Source organism: Tamandua tetradactyla, chromosome 11 (assembly GCF_023851605.1).
Source record: "Tamandua tetradactyla isolate mTamTet1 chromosome 11, mTamTet1.pri, whole genome shotgun sequence".
NCBI classification, from domain to species: domain Eukaryota; kingdom Metazoa; phylum Chordata; class Mammalia; order Pilosa; family Myrmecophagidae; genus Tamandua; species Tamandua tetradactyla.
The window spans coordinates 51,079,861-51,097,910 of NC_135337.1; the positions used below are offsets into that span (position 1 = coordinate 51,079,861).

General features: G+C 36.7%; 1 protein-coding gene across 3 annotated transcripts in view; it reads left to right on the top strand.

Moving 5' to 3' along the window:
• ERICH3 (glutamate rich 3) overlaps positions 1–18,050 on the top strand; it is a 113,371-nt gene that overhangs the window by 65,501 nt on the left and 29,820 nt on the right. For all 3 annotated transcript variants that reach the window (XM_077120611.1, XM_077120613.1, XM_077120612.1), the window contains exons 9-11: positions 4,910–5,096; positions 10,247–10,548; positions 14,331–14,567. In XM_077120611.1, the coding sequence (XP_076976726.1) occupies positions 4,910–5,096; positions 10,247–10,548; positions 14,331–14,567 (726 nt within the window). The remainder of the gene's footprint in view (positions 1–4,909; positions 5,097–10,246; positions 10,549–14,330; positions 14,568–18,050) is intronic.

Here is an 18,050-nt window from a genome sequence, read left to right on the forward strand (position 1 = left end):
CAGAGATGTGTCCATTCTTGTTCAATGAGTTTGAAAAAAAGGGGAAAAATGGGGTAATAGCTGGGTGTGCTTTCCAGTCATATGGGTATTGAAAGGGAGGGCAGTCAGATTTAGAAGCTGGAATTCCTTGCCTATTCTTAACGTTTTCTTGTCTGTACTCCCTTCCTGGGCTGCTAAACTTAGGGAATCATAGGATATGATACTGTAGCAAAATGGGTTATATTACATGAGTGTGTGATTCAAGTTTCTAGTCTAATCAAGGCGAACTAGCTTTCTAGTCACCATTTAAGACTTTTTTTAATGTTGTATCTTCATTTTCCCAGACACTGATATTTTCAGCTTTCTGTTTTCTAGTTTGTTGAACATTATAAACACCAAGATTTAAATGAAAGAATTTTCTTTTCAATAAGTATTTTCTTTAGAACAAGTTATGTCTAATTTGGATATTTTATTACACATAGTGTTTCTAGATTACTGTGAAAGAAATAGGATTAAAAAAGTATTCACTGCTTATTTACTGTGAGCTTCTTAAGCCATTGTTCTGAGATCCAGAGAAGAGAGTAAGATCAGTATCACCTCTCAAGGATTTCACAGTCATACTGGCTGGGAGTTACTTAAATAAGAGGTTCTCAAATGGGGTCCCCAGACCATTAGCGTCAGCATCACCTTACAGCTTGCTAGAGGCAAATTCTTGGGCCTGGCCCTAGACCTACTGACTCAGAAACTTTGGAGTGAGATTCAGCAGGAAGTTGCTATAATCCCCCCTCCCTGGGTTGCTTCTGATGCCACCAAAATTTGAGAAACATAGTTTAGCCATATTATAATATATTGCAATAAGTGAAACAAAAGGAACAGAGAAGAGAGTAAGATCAGTATCACCTCTCAAGGATTTCACAGTCATACTGGCTGGGAGTTACTTAAATAAGAGGTTCTCAAATGGGGTCCCCAGACCATTAGCGTCAGCATCACCTTACAGCTTGCTAGAGGCAAATTCTTGGGCCTGGCCCTAGACCTACTGACTCAGAAACTTTGGAGTGAGATTCAGCAGGAAGTTGCTATAATCCCCCCTCCCTGGGTTGCTTCTGATGCCACCAAAATTTGAGAAACATAGTTTAGCCATATTATAATATATTGCAATAAGTGAAACAAAAGGAAATGTATACATGGTTCAGAGGTGAAAATTATTAACTCCATTATTCGCAGAAATAGAAGGGCACAGAGAGGTTTTGTGCAGAAAGTAATGTTAGAAATGTTCATGCAAAGCAGGTTCCTGAGACACTCTGTAGAGTAAGGTTTCTCAGACTTAAGGTTTGTGATTTATAGTGTGGGATTTTTTTCCCAAGGAACATTATAAAAGCTTGGGAGGTCTAAAAACTATTACTTACAGGTAGTAGTTCTTAATACCAGCATACTTCATTTTATTGTAGTTCACTTTATTGTGCTTCATAGGATATTGCATTTTTAACAATTAGGCTTGTAGCAACCCTGTGCCATTTTCCCAACAGCATGTGCTCACTTTGTTTCTCTGTGTCACTATGTGATAATTCTCACAATATTTCAAAGTTTTCATTATTATTATATCTGTCATGGTAATTTGTGATATTTGATGTTACTATTATAGTTGTTTTGGGGCCCAATGAGCCATGCTAATATAAGATGGAGAATTTGATCTATAAATTTTGTGTGTGTTCTGACTGCTCCAGTGACTGACCATTTTCCCATTTCTCTCCCTCTCCTCAGGCCTCCCTATTCCCTAATACACAATAATACTGACATTAGGCCAATTATTAACCCTATGATGGCCTCTAAATATTCTAGTGAGAGGAAGGGTCACACATCTCTCACTTTAAATAAAAAATACTAAAAATAATTTAAGCTTGATGATGTAGGTTGAAACATTCACGAAAACTGACAGAATGCAAGATACCAGAAATGGGTTGGCTTTTCCAAAGGGGATTTATTAAGTTACAAATTTACAGTTCTAAGGTCATGAAAATGTCCAAATTAAGGCATCAAGATGAAGATACCTTCTCTCAGGAAAGGCTGCTGGCATCTGGAGTTCCTCCACACATGGAAAGGCATATGGTGGCATTTGTTGGTCCTTCTCTCCAAAATATCTCTGGGCATTTCTCTCTCAGCTTCTCTGAGGTCTCTCCAAAATGCCTCTGCCTTTTTTCCAAGGGGACTAAGACCCACAGTGAATGGGCTGGGTCATATTATGTAAACAACCTAAGCAAAAAGGCCCCACCCATAATAGGTCTGAATCCAGAGAGATAGATTAAAAGAACATAGGTTTTTCTGGGGTGTTTAACAGATTCAAACCAGCACAGGAGGCATGCCAAAAGCAGGGCCTCTTGCATCAAACAGCCAAATTGCAAATGCAAAGGAAAAATTATTGAAGGAAATTAAAAGTGCTACTCAAGTGAACACATAAGTGACAAGAGAGCCAAACAGTGTTATCACTGGTCTGGAGAAGGTTTTTATGTATGGATAGAAGATCATACCAACCACTACATTCTCTTAAGCCAAACCCTAATCCAGAGCATGGCCCTAATTCTCTTCAATTCTGTGAATACTGAGAGAGACGAGAAAGCTACACAGGAATAGTTTGAAGCTAGTAACGCTTGGTTCATGAGTTTTAAGGAAAGAAGCCATCTCCAAGTAATAAAATGTGCAGGACAAAGCAGCAAGACTGATATATAAGCTGCAGCAAATTATCCAGAAAATATCCAGAAGATCTAGCAAAGATAATCAATGAAAGTGGCTACACTAAGCAAAGAAGTTTAAGTGCAGATGGAATAGCTTATACTGGAAGGAGATGCCACCTAAAATGTTTATAACTAGAGAGGACACATCAATGCCTGGATTCAAATCTTCAAAGGACAGGCTGACTTGCTTGTTAAGGGCTAATGTAGCTGGTGAATTTAATTTGAAGTCAATGTTCTTTTGTTATTCTGAAAATCCTAGGGACCTTAAGAATTATCCTGAATCTACTCTGCCTGTGCTCTATACATGGAACAACAAAGTCTGGATGACAGCACATCTGCTTATAATAGGTTAAGTACATATTTTAAACCCACCATTGAGATTTGATGCTCAAAAGAAAAGATTCCTTTCAAAATATTACTGCTTATTGACAATGCATCTGGTTACCCCAGAATTCTAAAGGAGATGTACAATAGCTTAATGTTTTCATGCCTACTAACACATCAATTCTGCAGCCCATGGATCAAGAACAAGGTGTAATTTTTACTTCAAGTCTTATTATTTAAGAAATATATTTTATTAGGCTATAGCTGCCATAGATGGTGATTCCTCTGATGGCAAAATCCATTGGAAACCTTTTGGGAAGGATTCAGTATTCTAAATGCTTGTTAAGAAAACAAGTTGATTGGGAGGAGGTCAAAAGAGCAACATCAAAAGGAGTTTAGAAGAGATTGAGTCCAACCTTTATGGATATCTTTGAGGAGTTCAAGACTTCAGTGGAGGAAGTAACTGCAGATGCGGTTGAAATAGCAGGAGAATTAGAATTAGAAGTGGAGACTGAAAATGTGACTGAATTGCTGCAATCTCATGTTAAAACTCTAATGAAGGAGGAATTGCTTCTTATGGATGAGCAAAATGATTTATTTCTGGGGATGTGATCTCCTGGTGAAGATGTTTAAATGACAACAAAGGATTTATAATATTAAACTTAGTTGATAAAGCAGCAGCAGTGTTTGAGACTCCAGTTTTGAAAGAAGTTCTAATCTGGGCTAAATAGTTTCAAACAGCATTGCTTGCTATAGCAAAATCTTTCATGAAAGGAAATCTATACAGCAAACTTTGTTGTGTCTTATTTTATGAATTGCCCCAGCCACCTCACTCTTCAGCAATCACCACCCTCATCAGTCAGCAGCCATCAACATCAAAGCAAGACCCTCCACCAGCAAAAAGATTATGACTCACTGAACGCTCAGATGATGGTTAGTATTTCATAACAAAAAGTGCTTTTCAACTAAGGTCTGTGCATGTTTTTTTTTGTTTTGTTTTGGCATGGACAGGCTCCAGGAATTGAACCCAAGTATCCAGCATGGATGTACATTGTTTTTTATACGTAATATGATTGCACAGTTAGTAGACTGCAAGATAGTGTAAGCATAATGCACTGAGAAGCCAAAAATTTTGTGACTCGCTTTATCACACTATTCATTTTAATATGGCGGTCAGAAACTGAACCTGCAATATCTCCAAGATATGCTTATTTATCGGTGGGACTTTTTGGTGAGAAGGGAAGCAAGAAAAGAAATCTCAAGTCCAAACAGAATTGAATCTAATTGGAAGATGGATTAATTCTACCACATTCATATATGTATTATGATGTTTCAAATTGCAACTAAAAATGCAAATTTATTTAAAAGCATTACTGAGTTCACAGTATCCTTTAGTCATCATATACTTTCTTTATCAATAAATATCATATCCAAATAGTTAGGCATGAAAGCTAGAGTTTAAGACATTTAGATTCAAATCCTAACTCTGCCATTTACTGTGTGACCTTGAGTAAATTACTGGGCTTCCCTATGTCTTAATTCCTTTAACTAGAAACTAGGGATAATGATGTTCACACTTCATGTTGTGGTTGAGAAATAGCACACTCAAGATAACCAGGAGCAATCTCTGGTCAAGGTTAAGAGCTTATATAATGTTAGGTATTATTATTGTCTTACAAATTAAAGAGATTGATAAAGATTTTGAGTATTTATTATAACTAAAACTAATAGAATGTATTTTACGATTAAAATTGTTTTCAAATTTAAAAAGATTATCTAGAGTATAAGATTGTATTTATGTAATAGGAAAATGTGATTTGGAACATATTAGGCCAAAGTGAGTTGCTTTCATTAATGTATTTCCCTTTTAATTCCAGAGACCTTTCAGTTTATCTCCAAAAGGCACCATGGTTTCCCCTTCAGTCTCACCTTTTTCCTGAATGGGATACAGGTGAACAGGCTAAGCTCCTGCTGTGAATATAAACATCGGAAAGGTTCCAGGCTTGGAGGCAAACGTGGCTACTTTGGGTTTGTGTGTGTCGAGAAATCATCACCCTGCTACAAGTATGGAAACAAATTTCCTTTGGTAGAGCATAAGCTTTGCTAAATTTTTCTTCTTAAGCTTCTACTGATGCATTTTCCTAACAATTATTTTAGGAAAGTTAGTGTAGATGAGTCTAAAGTGAAAGGATGTTTTTGGAATCCTGAGTATTGTATTTGAAATTATAGGATGTAAGTCTAAAAAATCAGGATTCCAGGTATGTCAGGTGACAGAGATAAAAGCTCGTAAAAGCTCATAGTGTTTCAAATTGTTTCTCTTTCTCTCTATAATTTCCCTATACTGCTTTAACATCTGTTTCTGAACAATTGGAAAGATGTCCAGTTAACAATGTACTAAGAAGGGAGATACTGTAGGGAGAGTAGATTGGGGGGTGGGGTGAAATGAAGAGGTTTTGGTTCTGGACACAATCAATTTGAGACATCTATTAGGTATGTAAGTTGAGATATTATATAGGCAGTTAGATATGTGAACCTGGGGGTCAGGTGAGAGATCCAGACTGGAGACATATATTTGTGAGTGGCTTGCATATAGATGGCATTTCAAGCCACAAAGAATCTAAATAATTGAATGCAGATGGGGAAGGGTCTGAGTAATGAGCTCTGAGTCACTACAGTTTAGAGGTGAGGAAGATAAAGAAGAACTAGCAAAGGGACTGTGATGGAAAGCCAGTGGTTTAAAAGAGAACTGAGAGATTGATGTTCAGGAAATGAATAAAATGTGTGAAGAATAAGGGCATGATAACTGGGTCACTTGGGTGGATGGTCAGGTAAAATGAAGTCAGAGGGTTAAACATTCAACTGTCAGTTGTTGGTTTTGATGATCTCAGCACAAGTTGCTGCTGTGATGCAGTGTTAGGAATGAAAGCTTGACTGGAATGTGCCAAAAAGATAATTGTAAGAAAACTAGAAACAGTGAATATGTTTAAGCCAATGGGTTGGCTTAAGCAGTGGGGATTTATTGGCTCACAGTTCTAAGGCCAGACAAAGTCAAAATCAAGGTATCAATGAGTGTTGCTTTCTACCCCAAATTGTTGTAGCATTCTGATACTTGTGGTGATCCCTGGGTTGCCTGGCTGGTGTTTCTGCCTCCCAACACATGATGGTATCCGCTCCTTTCTTGCTTTGTGATTTCTGGGTCTTTTTTAAAGGGTATATAGTAATCTGGATTATGATCTACCCTTATTCAGTTGAGCCACATCTTAACTAAAAATAACATCTTCAAGCAGTCCTATTTGCAGTGGGTCACATGCACAGGTATGTGGATTAAGTTTAAGAACATGTTATTTTTTCACAACTCAATCTACAACAATAGGCAACTCTTTTAAAAGAATTTTTCTAAAAAAAGAAAACAGAAATGAGACAGTTGCCAAGAGGAGAATATGGGAGTTATCAAAAATGGCTTTATATATATATATATATATTTTTTTTTTTTTGCATGGGCAGGCACTGGGAATTGAACCCAGGTCTTTGGCATGGTAAGCGAGAACTCTGCCTGCTGAGCCACTGTGGCCTGCCTATGGCTTTGTATTTTTAAGAAAGGAGATCTTATAATATGTATGCTGATAGATAATATGACTCCCTAGAGAAAAAAAAATTGCTGAAGCATGGTATAGAGAGGGAAATTGCTGGAGCAAAAAGCTTGTGCAGGCTAGAGGAGGTGGGTCATAGGCTCAAGTAGAGAAACTGACCTTTAGAAGAGAAGAAAAACTCTTCTATCATAACAGGAGGAAAGATGGAGCATAGGGTAGAGAGAAAGGTAGGTTGATGGTTGTGCTGGGACAAGCTGAAAGTTCTTTGCTGATTGGTGCTATTTCCCAATCATACAGGAAACCAATTTATCAGCTGAGGTAAGGGTTGAGGGAGGAGGGGTTGGAGGTTGTGGGAGAGAGGAGAGGTGTGAAACAGTCTTCTAGAACAGCAGAACAGTGATGGCCTAGGGCAATATGGTAGGTGTGCCCAGCTAAATGTAAGGCCCACCTAAAGTTGCTTTCTGATCCTAATTTAATTCTGCTATTTCCAAATTTGAGGGAAAGTAGTTTCACACAGTTCTATTTAACTTCCAGGTGAGCTAACGAGCTATATAAAATCATTCATGTATGAGCACATTGCATTCTTTGGGAATTGCTGTGTAAATCTAAGCTGTAAATTTTTAGCACTGAATTCTTTCTATGGAGGTTTAATAATCAGTACCAAAATCTGATTGATGACATCTCTTCTCCTATTTAATCTTTACTAGCCTCTGTATAATTCTTTCTACCATTTTGGCACTTCTTGGTCCCCTCTAGTTTCTTCCTTCAACCTTGTCAAATAACAATAACAAAATGGTTATTATATTAAAGAATAAGGTCTCTTGCATTCAACTGTAAGGCACAGTTCTTATAAGACAGTAGTTTTCACTTTTGTTTAGCCTCATGTCCATTTCTTCTAATGAAACCTATGAACAAGAGTAGGGAGGGGCAGTGCAATTTGATGACCCCCCACTGCAGATCAGGTAGAAGCTCAGCTAGCCTGGATTAAAAGGGGCAGGCTGGGTAGGAGTGTACTAGAGACTTGCTTGCCTGACTTGACCTTACAGTGGTTTTTCCAGAGGTACCAAAATTGCAGAACCCCAGAGAACTATCCCTAAGGAGATTGATGTGTTCATAATATTCCATAAGTTTGGCTTTTTGTCATACCCAAAATAATATCTTTACTTATCTTAAGGGATATACATTAATCCTTCTAATTTGTTGAAAATGCAATGAATTCTAATTTGTTTTTTAAGAAATGCCAGTTCCTGGAACTCTTAAGATGAGAAGGAGGGTATGGTGATATACTTTAAACAATAGGGAATTCTACTTCAAGAATTGATTAGGAGCTGCCTGTTTAAAGTCCTGAGAAAACAAGAAAAGCTCCACAGTGGTCACTTCTGAAGTGTGGGATTTCCACAACTCCTCTCCTCCCTCAATCATGGAAACTGAAGAGGCATCTCTTCGTCATTAGAGGAAGGAGCACAGGAGGAAGAATTGCCTGCTTTGAGTTTTAGTACTCAGAATCCACATCTGAAATTATACTCAGAAGTCAAATAGATAGTCAATGAGGAGTGGTGAGGAAATCACAGATGTTTCTCACTCTGTTTGTCCAATTCCCTTAAGCAGATGGGCAATAAAAACTCTGTGCATGCTGTAGGGAGGCATCAAAGCCTCTATGCAGTCACAACATAAACTAAAATTAACAGCATATCAGAGGCTCCAAATCAATGGATTTGGGGATGCCATTGATAAGGGAAGAACAACTTGAACAGAAGGCAATGCTAGTAATCATATTCTGTGATAATTCATGACACCTTTATTCCAAGGCAAACAATGTGCTAAGCATGTCAGCATTAAAGTCAAGAGATATGCGTCAAGCCTAATAGGGGTGAGGTAAGCATATTCTTATTATCTCAATTCTCACAGCTTGATAGTCACTTTGAGTGCAAATCCTTTTAGCTTTATTTTATGGGGACACATAAAAAAGATGGTGATTTGAGTGAGTTCCCATATTCTTGTTGGGAGAATTCATTAAGATCAGTTCCTATGCTATTTCCAGACTGGATTTGGTTGAAATTCAGTGGAATCTTCAGGATAAGAAATTGCCATTGGCTTTACTGCATGTTGAGGCAATTTTCAGATTTCATATATTATCCCTATCCCTCCTGGATTGACATATCTTGGCTCCATTCCAGTCCCTTTTCACCCGTCCATTATAAATTACGTAGTAAACCTACAGTTGTACAGCATGGAGAGGGAGGGATGTGGGAAGTTCCAGAAAAGGAGGAATATGGAATTATGGAGACTGATAACTGTCAGATAACTTTTTCAGGTCATGGTTTGTGTCCAGGACTTAGTTGGGAGGAGACTTCGCCAGGTAGTTTGAGTTTCTGGTGAGCAAGTGTGAGCACTTTTCCTCTGGGGCTTATGTGAAGTGTTGCAATGATTGTTTGAGTCAGTGGTCTATGAGGGGAATTCCTGTAATGTAAAAATATGGCTGTGCTTCAGTGTGAGGCGATGGGGTCAGCCTTGAGCTAGAATCCTGGCTCCAACCCCAACCTGCCGGGTGACCTTGAGCAAGTCACGAAACTCTTTGAGTCTCAGTTTCTTATCTGCAGAATGGCTGTGGTAATTCTTAATTTGATGATCTGTGGAGTAATGAACCCTGTAAGATAATGTATGTAAAGTATGCAGCAAAGAGCTTGGCACAGAGTGTGGAATAGCCTCATCGTTATCATAACCATCCTTTCTACTAAAACATTATTATTGCCATTATTGGAATTCTTATTTTGATATTAGCTTGAGATATAGAAGGAAAAGCTATAGAGGAAAATTTATTCGTGTTAGTTTTGTTATATTTCTTTTGAAAAATGTTTTCCCCTAAAATGGCATAATAAATTCACTTCATCTGCTTGAGTCACCAGACTTGACTTCGAATGATTCTTTATGACCTCTAAAAATGTTTGCCATCTTCGGAGAACAGAAGCTTAGTGCCAGCAAAAATTATCAAAAGAATGTAGTACAGGCTTCAAAAGGCCATTCGAAAAACTATAATGACAGTTCTATCAAAATAAGCACGTAGGCTCCTGAGGTGTTTACTTAAAGGGCACAACAGCATCTGAGTGTATTTGTTCCATTAAAAGTCAATCTTATTTACTTAGAGACAATTTTGTATGTAAGTTTTGTTGTTGCTCTTTTTGTGTGTTGGGAATAATAAATTGCCAAAGACTGAATCTTTGGATTCCTGAATTCTCAGACTGCATCCATGATTGTTTTTTATTTTATTTTCTTGTGTTTATAAATCCAAATGCTCTTTTAACATATAATTCTCATTTAAGGACTTGAATGATAAATATTGGGTTCTGAAATAAGTTTAAAAATAAGCACAAATTCTTGTTTGAGGCTATAGTACTTAGTAGTTGAGTTGTTTACTTGTTTATTATTGTGGTGAGATTATAAAGAATTTATTGTGTTCACATACACAATTTTAGTATTTTTATTTTTAATTAACCTGTATGTACCATAATAAAAATATTTCTAACATTTCTTACTATAATAAATGACAAATGATTTTAAAACTTTGAGGTTCCACAGTGTTGTAAGTAAAGGTTAATGAATACTTTATGTTAATACTTTTCATAGGTGCATTATTGCAATGGGGCTTGACAAAAAAGCATCCTTACCGAAAACTAGGAGAGAAAAGAATACTGAGCAAAGAGAGGACCTAAAAAAGTGTGAGGAGAAACTAAGGAAGGATAAAGGGTACATGGCACCAAGAAGGAATGAGATTGAGGAGAATGAAGGCTTTGCCTCAGCCATGCTCTCCATTCCAAGAGAAAAAAATGGGATCACAGAAGTGAGAACTGCTATAGAAGAAATGAAACATAAAGGAAAACCAGGAGAAGACATTTGGGAAGATGACCAGGAAATTACATTTAAATATGGTAATCCATAACACAGCGTTCTTTCCTTACTGCCTCTGCTGTCGTTTTGTTTGTCTTTAAAATGTGGTTACCAAACTTTGCAAAAGTATCCATTAATTGTTGTTTCTCAGTTACGATCTTTAGGTAACTGTGTCATTTGTGAGGAATCTCTGCACTCCCTCCTCTACTGTTCTACCTGAGTTCTGGGTCACTTGCTTTGGGTGCTTGTGTGAGGTACCTGTGTGAGTGGGGAGCACAAAGGGGCTCAGATCTATGAAAGCCTGAGGCTCTGTTGACTTCTGTGCAGACCATTTTGATCAAATAGAATTCTGCCTAAGTTGAGGTTCAGAGAGCTGAAATTGTTTAAAGTCACGCAGAGAGAAAGGAGCAGACTAGGATTCAAACCCAGGTTTGTCTAATTCCAAAGCCCAGCCTTTCGCACACTGTACAGCAACCAGTTCTGTGTAAACCATTCTAGATTCTACATGGGGTAGGTGGTGTGTCCAAAGGTTCAGAAAGGGGGCCTGCCTGAGTGTCTCTGTTATATTCAGGAGAGAAGGCCTGGCCCAGAGAAGGCTCACCTCCGAGATCTCTTCTTCCTCACCTCAGCTCATCGCTATCCAAGATTTCAGAAATCCACTAACTGCGGAACTGCTAGAGCACTGGACTCTGTTTATTACTGAAATAATGTGACTATCTAAAAAAATCACGACATTTTTTTCCTTGGCTCATCTCTCTCCATGATCCCTTCAATTCTCTATTCTTGTCTTGGCCCAGGAATTAAAAAATATCTGTAGCAACACCAATAGCAGAGAGATTAACAAATGGGCTATGCTTTTGTGTTTTTTAACTTTCAAGGCATGGAGGTTTATTAAAATCTCGGTTCAATAGAGCCTTTTCATTTTCTTTTTTCTTAAATCAACACACAGTGCTGTAAGTGGCATATTTTAGTACAGTTTTCCCTCAGCTCTCTCTTCTGTCTTGGCTAGTTAATGAACTTTAAATGCCCTTTTGCATTTATTTAAAAAATAAAAAAAGAAGAAACAGCAGCCACAAGGCTTCTTCTCTCTGCAGAACAGCCAGTGGTGATAAGGGCATTAAAAAGTTTGAAGCAGGGTAGGGAGGCAGGGTTGCAGCTGGTTGGAGCTGACTTGCTTCTTCATTACTGGGGATGATAAACACAAGCTAATTAAGTTTTCTGGAAGAAAGAGGTAAAATGTGAGAAAAAGAAGAAATTGTGAAAAGGGATCCAGAAAGCATGCCAGCAGTTTACTCATGTTGAAAATATGGGTAGATGGCACAAACATGCCATGTTTTTTGAGCTATAATGCTAACAAAATGGTCCTGGTTAACAGAAAGATGATATTTAGTTGTGTTGACAGTAGTGGGGAGAACAAACTCTGGACAGCCCCTAATTTCATATTTTGAGTGAAAACACAGAAGCTCCTGCAAAATAGGATGCAGGGTCTGTCCTTGTGGTTCATTATGTGTTCCTTCAAGTTTTATGCTCTGCTTCAAGAATATAACTGTAATCGTGTCCTAATTGAGGACACTTGTATTTCTCTGATTTTAATCAGGTGCTTCTATTAAAGAGTATTTCTGTCAGTGGGGCACACATGGTGTGGGCATGTCTCCTGTTTTATGACCAGCTCCCTGCATGTCCTGGCCACACCAACCATCACTGCTCATCTGTAACCTTGGGTGCCTCCTGCCCCAGCACTGTACTAAGCATGTTTCAATTATTCTTGCTTTTAATCCTCGCCACAGTTTTGTGAGGCTCATGAAACAAAGTATATGAAACTGAAAAATGTTAAGGAAATTGCCCACTGTCACAGAGCTTTCAAGTGTTTTAGCTAGGACTTGGGCACGTGACTTCCTGATTCCACTCATGTTCTATCTCATCTTCTGCTTATCTTGTGGCCAGAAGCAAATAAATGTAACGTGGTATGTATGTGTGTCTGTCTGTGTTCTCAGCTGTTCACCTCAATTCCTACTTTACTGTATCCTCCATGATCCACCCCCAATGAGTTTTCCATACTCTTTTGATTCCATCTTACTTATTTGACACTGTCTCATATAATACATTATGAGTCCTATATAAAAATTAATGGCAATAGAGCCCAGTAGTATTGATACCTAACATTACTGAAGACATTGTATAAAAACTGTGGTAATATGGGGTGGGCCACAGTGGCTCAGCAGGCAGAGTTTTTGCCTGCCATGTCAGAGCCCTGGGTTCAATTCCCAGTGCCTGACCATGCAAAAAACAACAACAACAACAACAACAACAACAACAACAAACGATTATAATATGAGTATATTAGCTCTTGTGTACTCACATCTTATTTCCTCAACAACAGTTGGAGACTCTTTGATGGCAGAAGTTGATTTATTATAATGTCTTTTCTCTTGCGATTCTATCCTCATCCACAGAGAAGGTTCTTGGTAAAGTTTTATTGGTTGACGGCTACATAAGCCAACTGAGTATTCGAAAGTATTTCTTTGCTTTTATTTACTATTTCCTGTTTGTATAATGTAGTATAAAATGAATTCTTCATCTTCTTATTTATAATTTCGTTTTACTCATTTTAATTCACATTTCTTGTTCCCCTTACTAAATTCTTTCATGTTAACATTCTTGTGATGACTTCTTTTGGTTTGCCTTTCCTTGTTGTTGTTTTTTATTTATTTTTGTTCTTATATGTCCCTCATCTGATCTCTGAATTAAAACAGCTTTCTTCATATGCACAGGGCATGCATTTCTAAATTAAGTTTCTTTCTTTGCAGTGTGGTGGTGGACATGTCCCAATTACTCAAGAGGTCCCCACTACTGGGAAAGAAACCAGAAAATCTAATAACTAAAACATACAAAATAAGGAAATCTTTATTTTCTCTGTAATTTTTATTATGGAGATAGCTGTTTATTTGCCTAATTAGTTCTGCATGAGATCCTTTAGCTCTCTATCGTTGGCATGTTGTCACTTCAATATTTTTAGTTTTGGGTAGAAAGAAAAAGGGGAACAATTAAATATGAGAGGTGAAAAATCATAACCACATGGGACAGCTGGAGTTCATGTGATGTGACAATTTTCTTTTTCTGCTACAGATTTGTTGTACCTCTGTAGGGAATGCAGCAAATTAGTGGCTATGACAGGAATACCATATTTTAGAAGAATTTGTATCCTTGGAATATAATTTTTTCATTGATTGTAGAAATGAATAATGTATATTATTTCAGTGCCGGGCTAGGTATAGGTATAGAATCCTTCATAATGTCTTTTCCTGATGTCCACTTGGTTCTAAAAGACTGTGCTATTCAGTGTGGCTTCTCAGGAATTAGGACTTGATTAATTGAAATTTTCTGCTTCACTACTCATTAACTTGATATCCAAATATTTTGAACATTTTTCATATGAAATATGACCTCATTGAGTCACCAAATTAACTTTTATTATTATAATCCTGTTCTCTTCATTTTCAATTTATTTCCAATTTACTGTTTTCTATCACGTTCTTCTCTTGTCCATTTTGGTCATTGTAGACGATGGTGTCCATTTATAAATGAACTTTTATTAGGTTTCAGCCTTGTCATTTGGAGCTTCATTTCTTTTGTGTTCTTATAGATAAGTGATTTCAGTCTTTGATCATTTGCTGTTACCTTTCCATGTTCACTAATTGTGTTGCTACGAAGCAAAGAAAGGCCCAGAGAAGAGAGGATAATGGAGTCAAAATTCTCAGAGTGAAATGGGTTAAGTATTTGGGATTCTATTTTCATGCTTACGGTGGTGGTTTTCTTTTCGCAGAATATGAAGAAGATTTTGAAGTAGATGAGGAGAAACACTATGAGAACACTAATGAAGAAGGACAGGCTGATGATCAAATGAATGGAATGTCAAAGTCACCCTCAGATGATGAAAGAGATCATTTAGACCCTGAAAAGGAGAGTGAAACTTTATCACAGAAGGCAACAGATGCTGAAGACAATGTGAAAGATGAAGGTGATGGATGCTCTGACAGTGAATTGGAAGATGATAAACAAGGCGAGTAGTTTAGCCTTATTGTATGACATTGGCTGTTTAGTGAGTATGCTGACTGCTTTCTTTTATTTACGTCTAATGAGATAATCCTTTTTAAAAGGATTATTTCGGGCAGGATACCCTAATCAGAGGATGTTAATCAGTCAGCCTTCCATAGATATCTAAATTATAGAGTTATTCCTTACTCCCCTTCACTGAGATTTTTCAGCTGGGTGTCAGGTAAATCTTATAGTGACACTTCTTCTGTTGACTTAGAAAATTACTAATAATTTTAATCTTCTTTTGTTCACACACACACACACACACACACACACTATTTCGTGGCTTTGGAAAAATGAAAAGTGACTCCTACTGAATTAAAAGAAAAACTGAAGATCCCTGTATTAGGTTTTTTTATTTTCTTTTTAATTTACCTTAAACATGGGAAGCTGCCTGTTTTGGTTTGCTAAAGTTGCTGGAATACAATATGCCAGAAATGGGTTGGCTTTTACAGTGAAGATTTATTAGTTTACAAATTTACATTTCTAAGGCCATGAAAATGTCCAAATCAAGGCATCAAGAGTAAGATACCTTCTCTGCAGAAAGGCTGCTGGCATCTGGGGTTCCTCTGTCACATGGGAAATCACATGGCTGGCATCTGCTGGTCCTTTTTAGTCTCTGAGTGCTGTCTGGGTATTTCTCTCTTTAAGCTGTCTCTTTTTATCCTCTCATAAAGGACTCTAACAGATTAAGACCCACCTTAAATGGACTGGGTCACATCTCAATTGAAACAACCTAATCAAATGGTCCCACCCACAATAGGTGTGCACCCACAGGAATGGATTAAAAGAACATGGCCTTTTCTGGGGGATATAACAGCTTCAAACCAGAACACTGCATTTTAGTTTAATGGAAGAAATATTTCTTTTGGCAAAGGTGGCTTCTTTAAAATGTTCAAGCCCAAAGTGAAACTGAATATTCACAAAGCCTTTCAAGTACAGAAAGAAACCCACAGCAGGTGAGGCATACCTCAATTCACTAAATGCTGTGCAGTGAAAGACAGGGTCTGTCCTGTAAGAGGGTCTGAAGTTCTAAGTTAATCAAAAGTCTCTCCTGATGCATGCTGGGCATTTGCTAGTAACAATAGCCCTCCTTGTGCTTAAGTATGTGTATATCCTTGCTGTTTGCTTTTGGCCGGAGAATGCCACCTTATAAAGACTTGTTCAGTCTTTTTATATTTTTTCTATATAAATTTCAAAATTTTAATCCAAGTTGTTTATCTGGATAGTATTAAAATAAGAGTAAATTAAGATATCAAGTGATCACAAAAGAAAATATTTCGAGATTTTTAGTTCCACTCTCTTCAAGAAAAAATTCAAGTAAACCTGTTCTAAAATTTCCTTTTATTCTACAGCACGATGAAATAAAGAGCAAAAAGAGAAGGGTGGCAATTTTACTAAGAATTAGAGTTGGGACCATGGCTATTACTTGAACTCATTTAGATCATTGGTTTCTTGACAGCGAAGGTAAAGAAATATGAAAAATTGGAATGATGTTAACTCTCAATAGATTTGAAATGAGATACTATTATTTTTAATAAAGTTGAAAAAACTACTCAAATTAGCGGTCAGACATTGAAGTGCTTTTTAAGAATCTTAAACCAAGCTTTTTCTATAATTTCTCTTAATACTTAAATTTTCTGTTTCTTAGACTACATGTGCCTAATATATAAGCTCTTTTCTCAATTTGAGTGTGAATATTGGATTTGTTTATAGTCTATACAACACAGAGAAAGTTAAAGAATTTTATGGAAAAGAGGTGTCAATAATTTTAAAGAAACTATAGCGGTCACTTGAAACTGGAAACAGGGTTAAGAGTATGTTTGCATACAAATATAACTGGCTCAAAGCACAAAGAACTCTTAATTTTTTATTTCTTCAGGAATGGTGACAAACTATTAAGTTGCTGATTTCACAAAAACTCAGTATGCTTTTTTGGATATTTGGTTGTTTGGGAATTATTTTTGTGCTGCATAATCATCTTGCTTTCTTGGGGTTAAATGGATTTTTTCTAAGACAGGGTAGTATTTTATGTTCAAACAGAGAGAGAAGTAGACAGTACTTGGCTCTTCCTTGGAAGAAAAGCTTTAATCATTTAGAACTGTAATAATCAAATAACTCACAGTGGTAGGCAAGCTCTAACACTGAAACTACTTACATATAATTAACTGGAATCCTGAAGTTTGGAAAAATATGTAAATGACAATACAATAGGTCACATAATAGTAGTTTATTAAAACTCTAGTGTGTGCTAAGCACCATGCAAACTGTTTTACATGAATTACCTCATTTACCTCAACCTTAAAAAGCAAGTATTTTATTCTCCATTTTACAAATAAGCGAACTTGGAAATGGTGAACTTAAGTACCTCTCATAGTCACGCAGCTAGTAAGTGGTGGAGCCAAGATTACAAACATCACCCACCTTTGTTTCTCCAAAATCAGAAATTATCCACTTATGTAAAATGAAAGCAAATCTCCCTAAATAAGATTTTGTTTCCTAAAAAATATCTATTTTAGAGGCATTTATCCTAGGAGCTCCTCTCATCTTATTCTCTGGCTTCTTATTTTTTTGTTTGTTTTGTTCATTTTTAACAATAGGAAATAAAAATGGATATTTCCTAATTTCACCCAAATTTACCTTTCTTATTTTTGGATGGACCTCCCTGTCCACTGCAGGCCCTTTGCTTAGTTCCAGCTTATATCCCTTCTCTTCCATGACCCTCTTTCCTTCAGCAGCCCACACTGAGATCTTCATTTTATCTATCAACACAGCAGCACAATTCATATATTGTTTCATTTGTGTTATATTTTGACCCTCAAATTAGTCATTATATTATGAAAGCTAGGATTATGTCTTATGTGTCTGTTATTCTCCACAAGCTGATTTTCTAAAAGATATTGATAAATATTATGCAATTTCTTGATTGTTAACACAAAGAATATTAAAGTGCTTTTGTTAGTGGCATGGTACTGAGTTACATTTATATTCTATAATTTATAGTGGAATCTTTACAGAACAACTGTACAGTGATGGCTGCATATGGATGGATACAGAATGTATACTAGGTTGCATATAGCCACAAATTAATTTGGCCAACTATTTTGTGTTATTGTTTTAATAATGACATTATTAAGCTTATCCTTTTTTTACAACTTATATGTATTATTTAGGAAAGTTGTACATGTACAGAAAAATCATACATTAAAAACAGTGTTTCCCTATACCACCCTATCTTGCATTAGTGTGGTGCATTTGTTACAACTAGTGAAAGCACATTTTTATAATTGTGCTATTAACAATCAGCCATATCTTAACTTAGGGTACACTGTTTGTGTAGTACAGATCCATGGATTTAAAAAAGATTATTCTAATAACATATATACAATCTTAAACTTCTCCTTTTTAACCCCATTCAAATATGTAATTCAGTGCTGTAAATTATGTT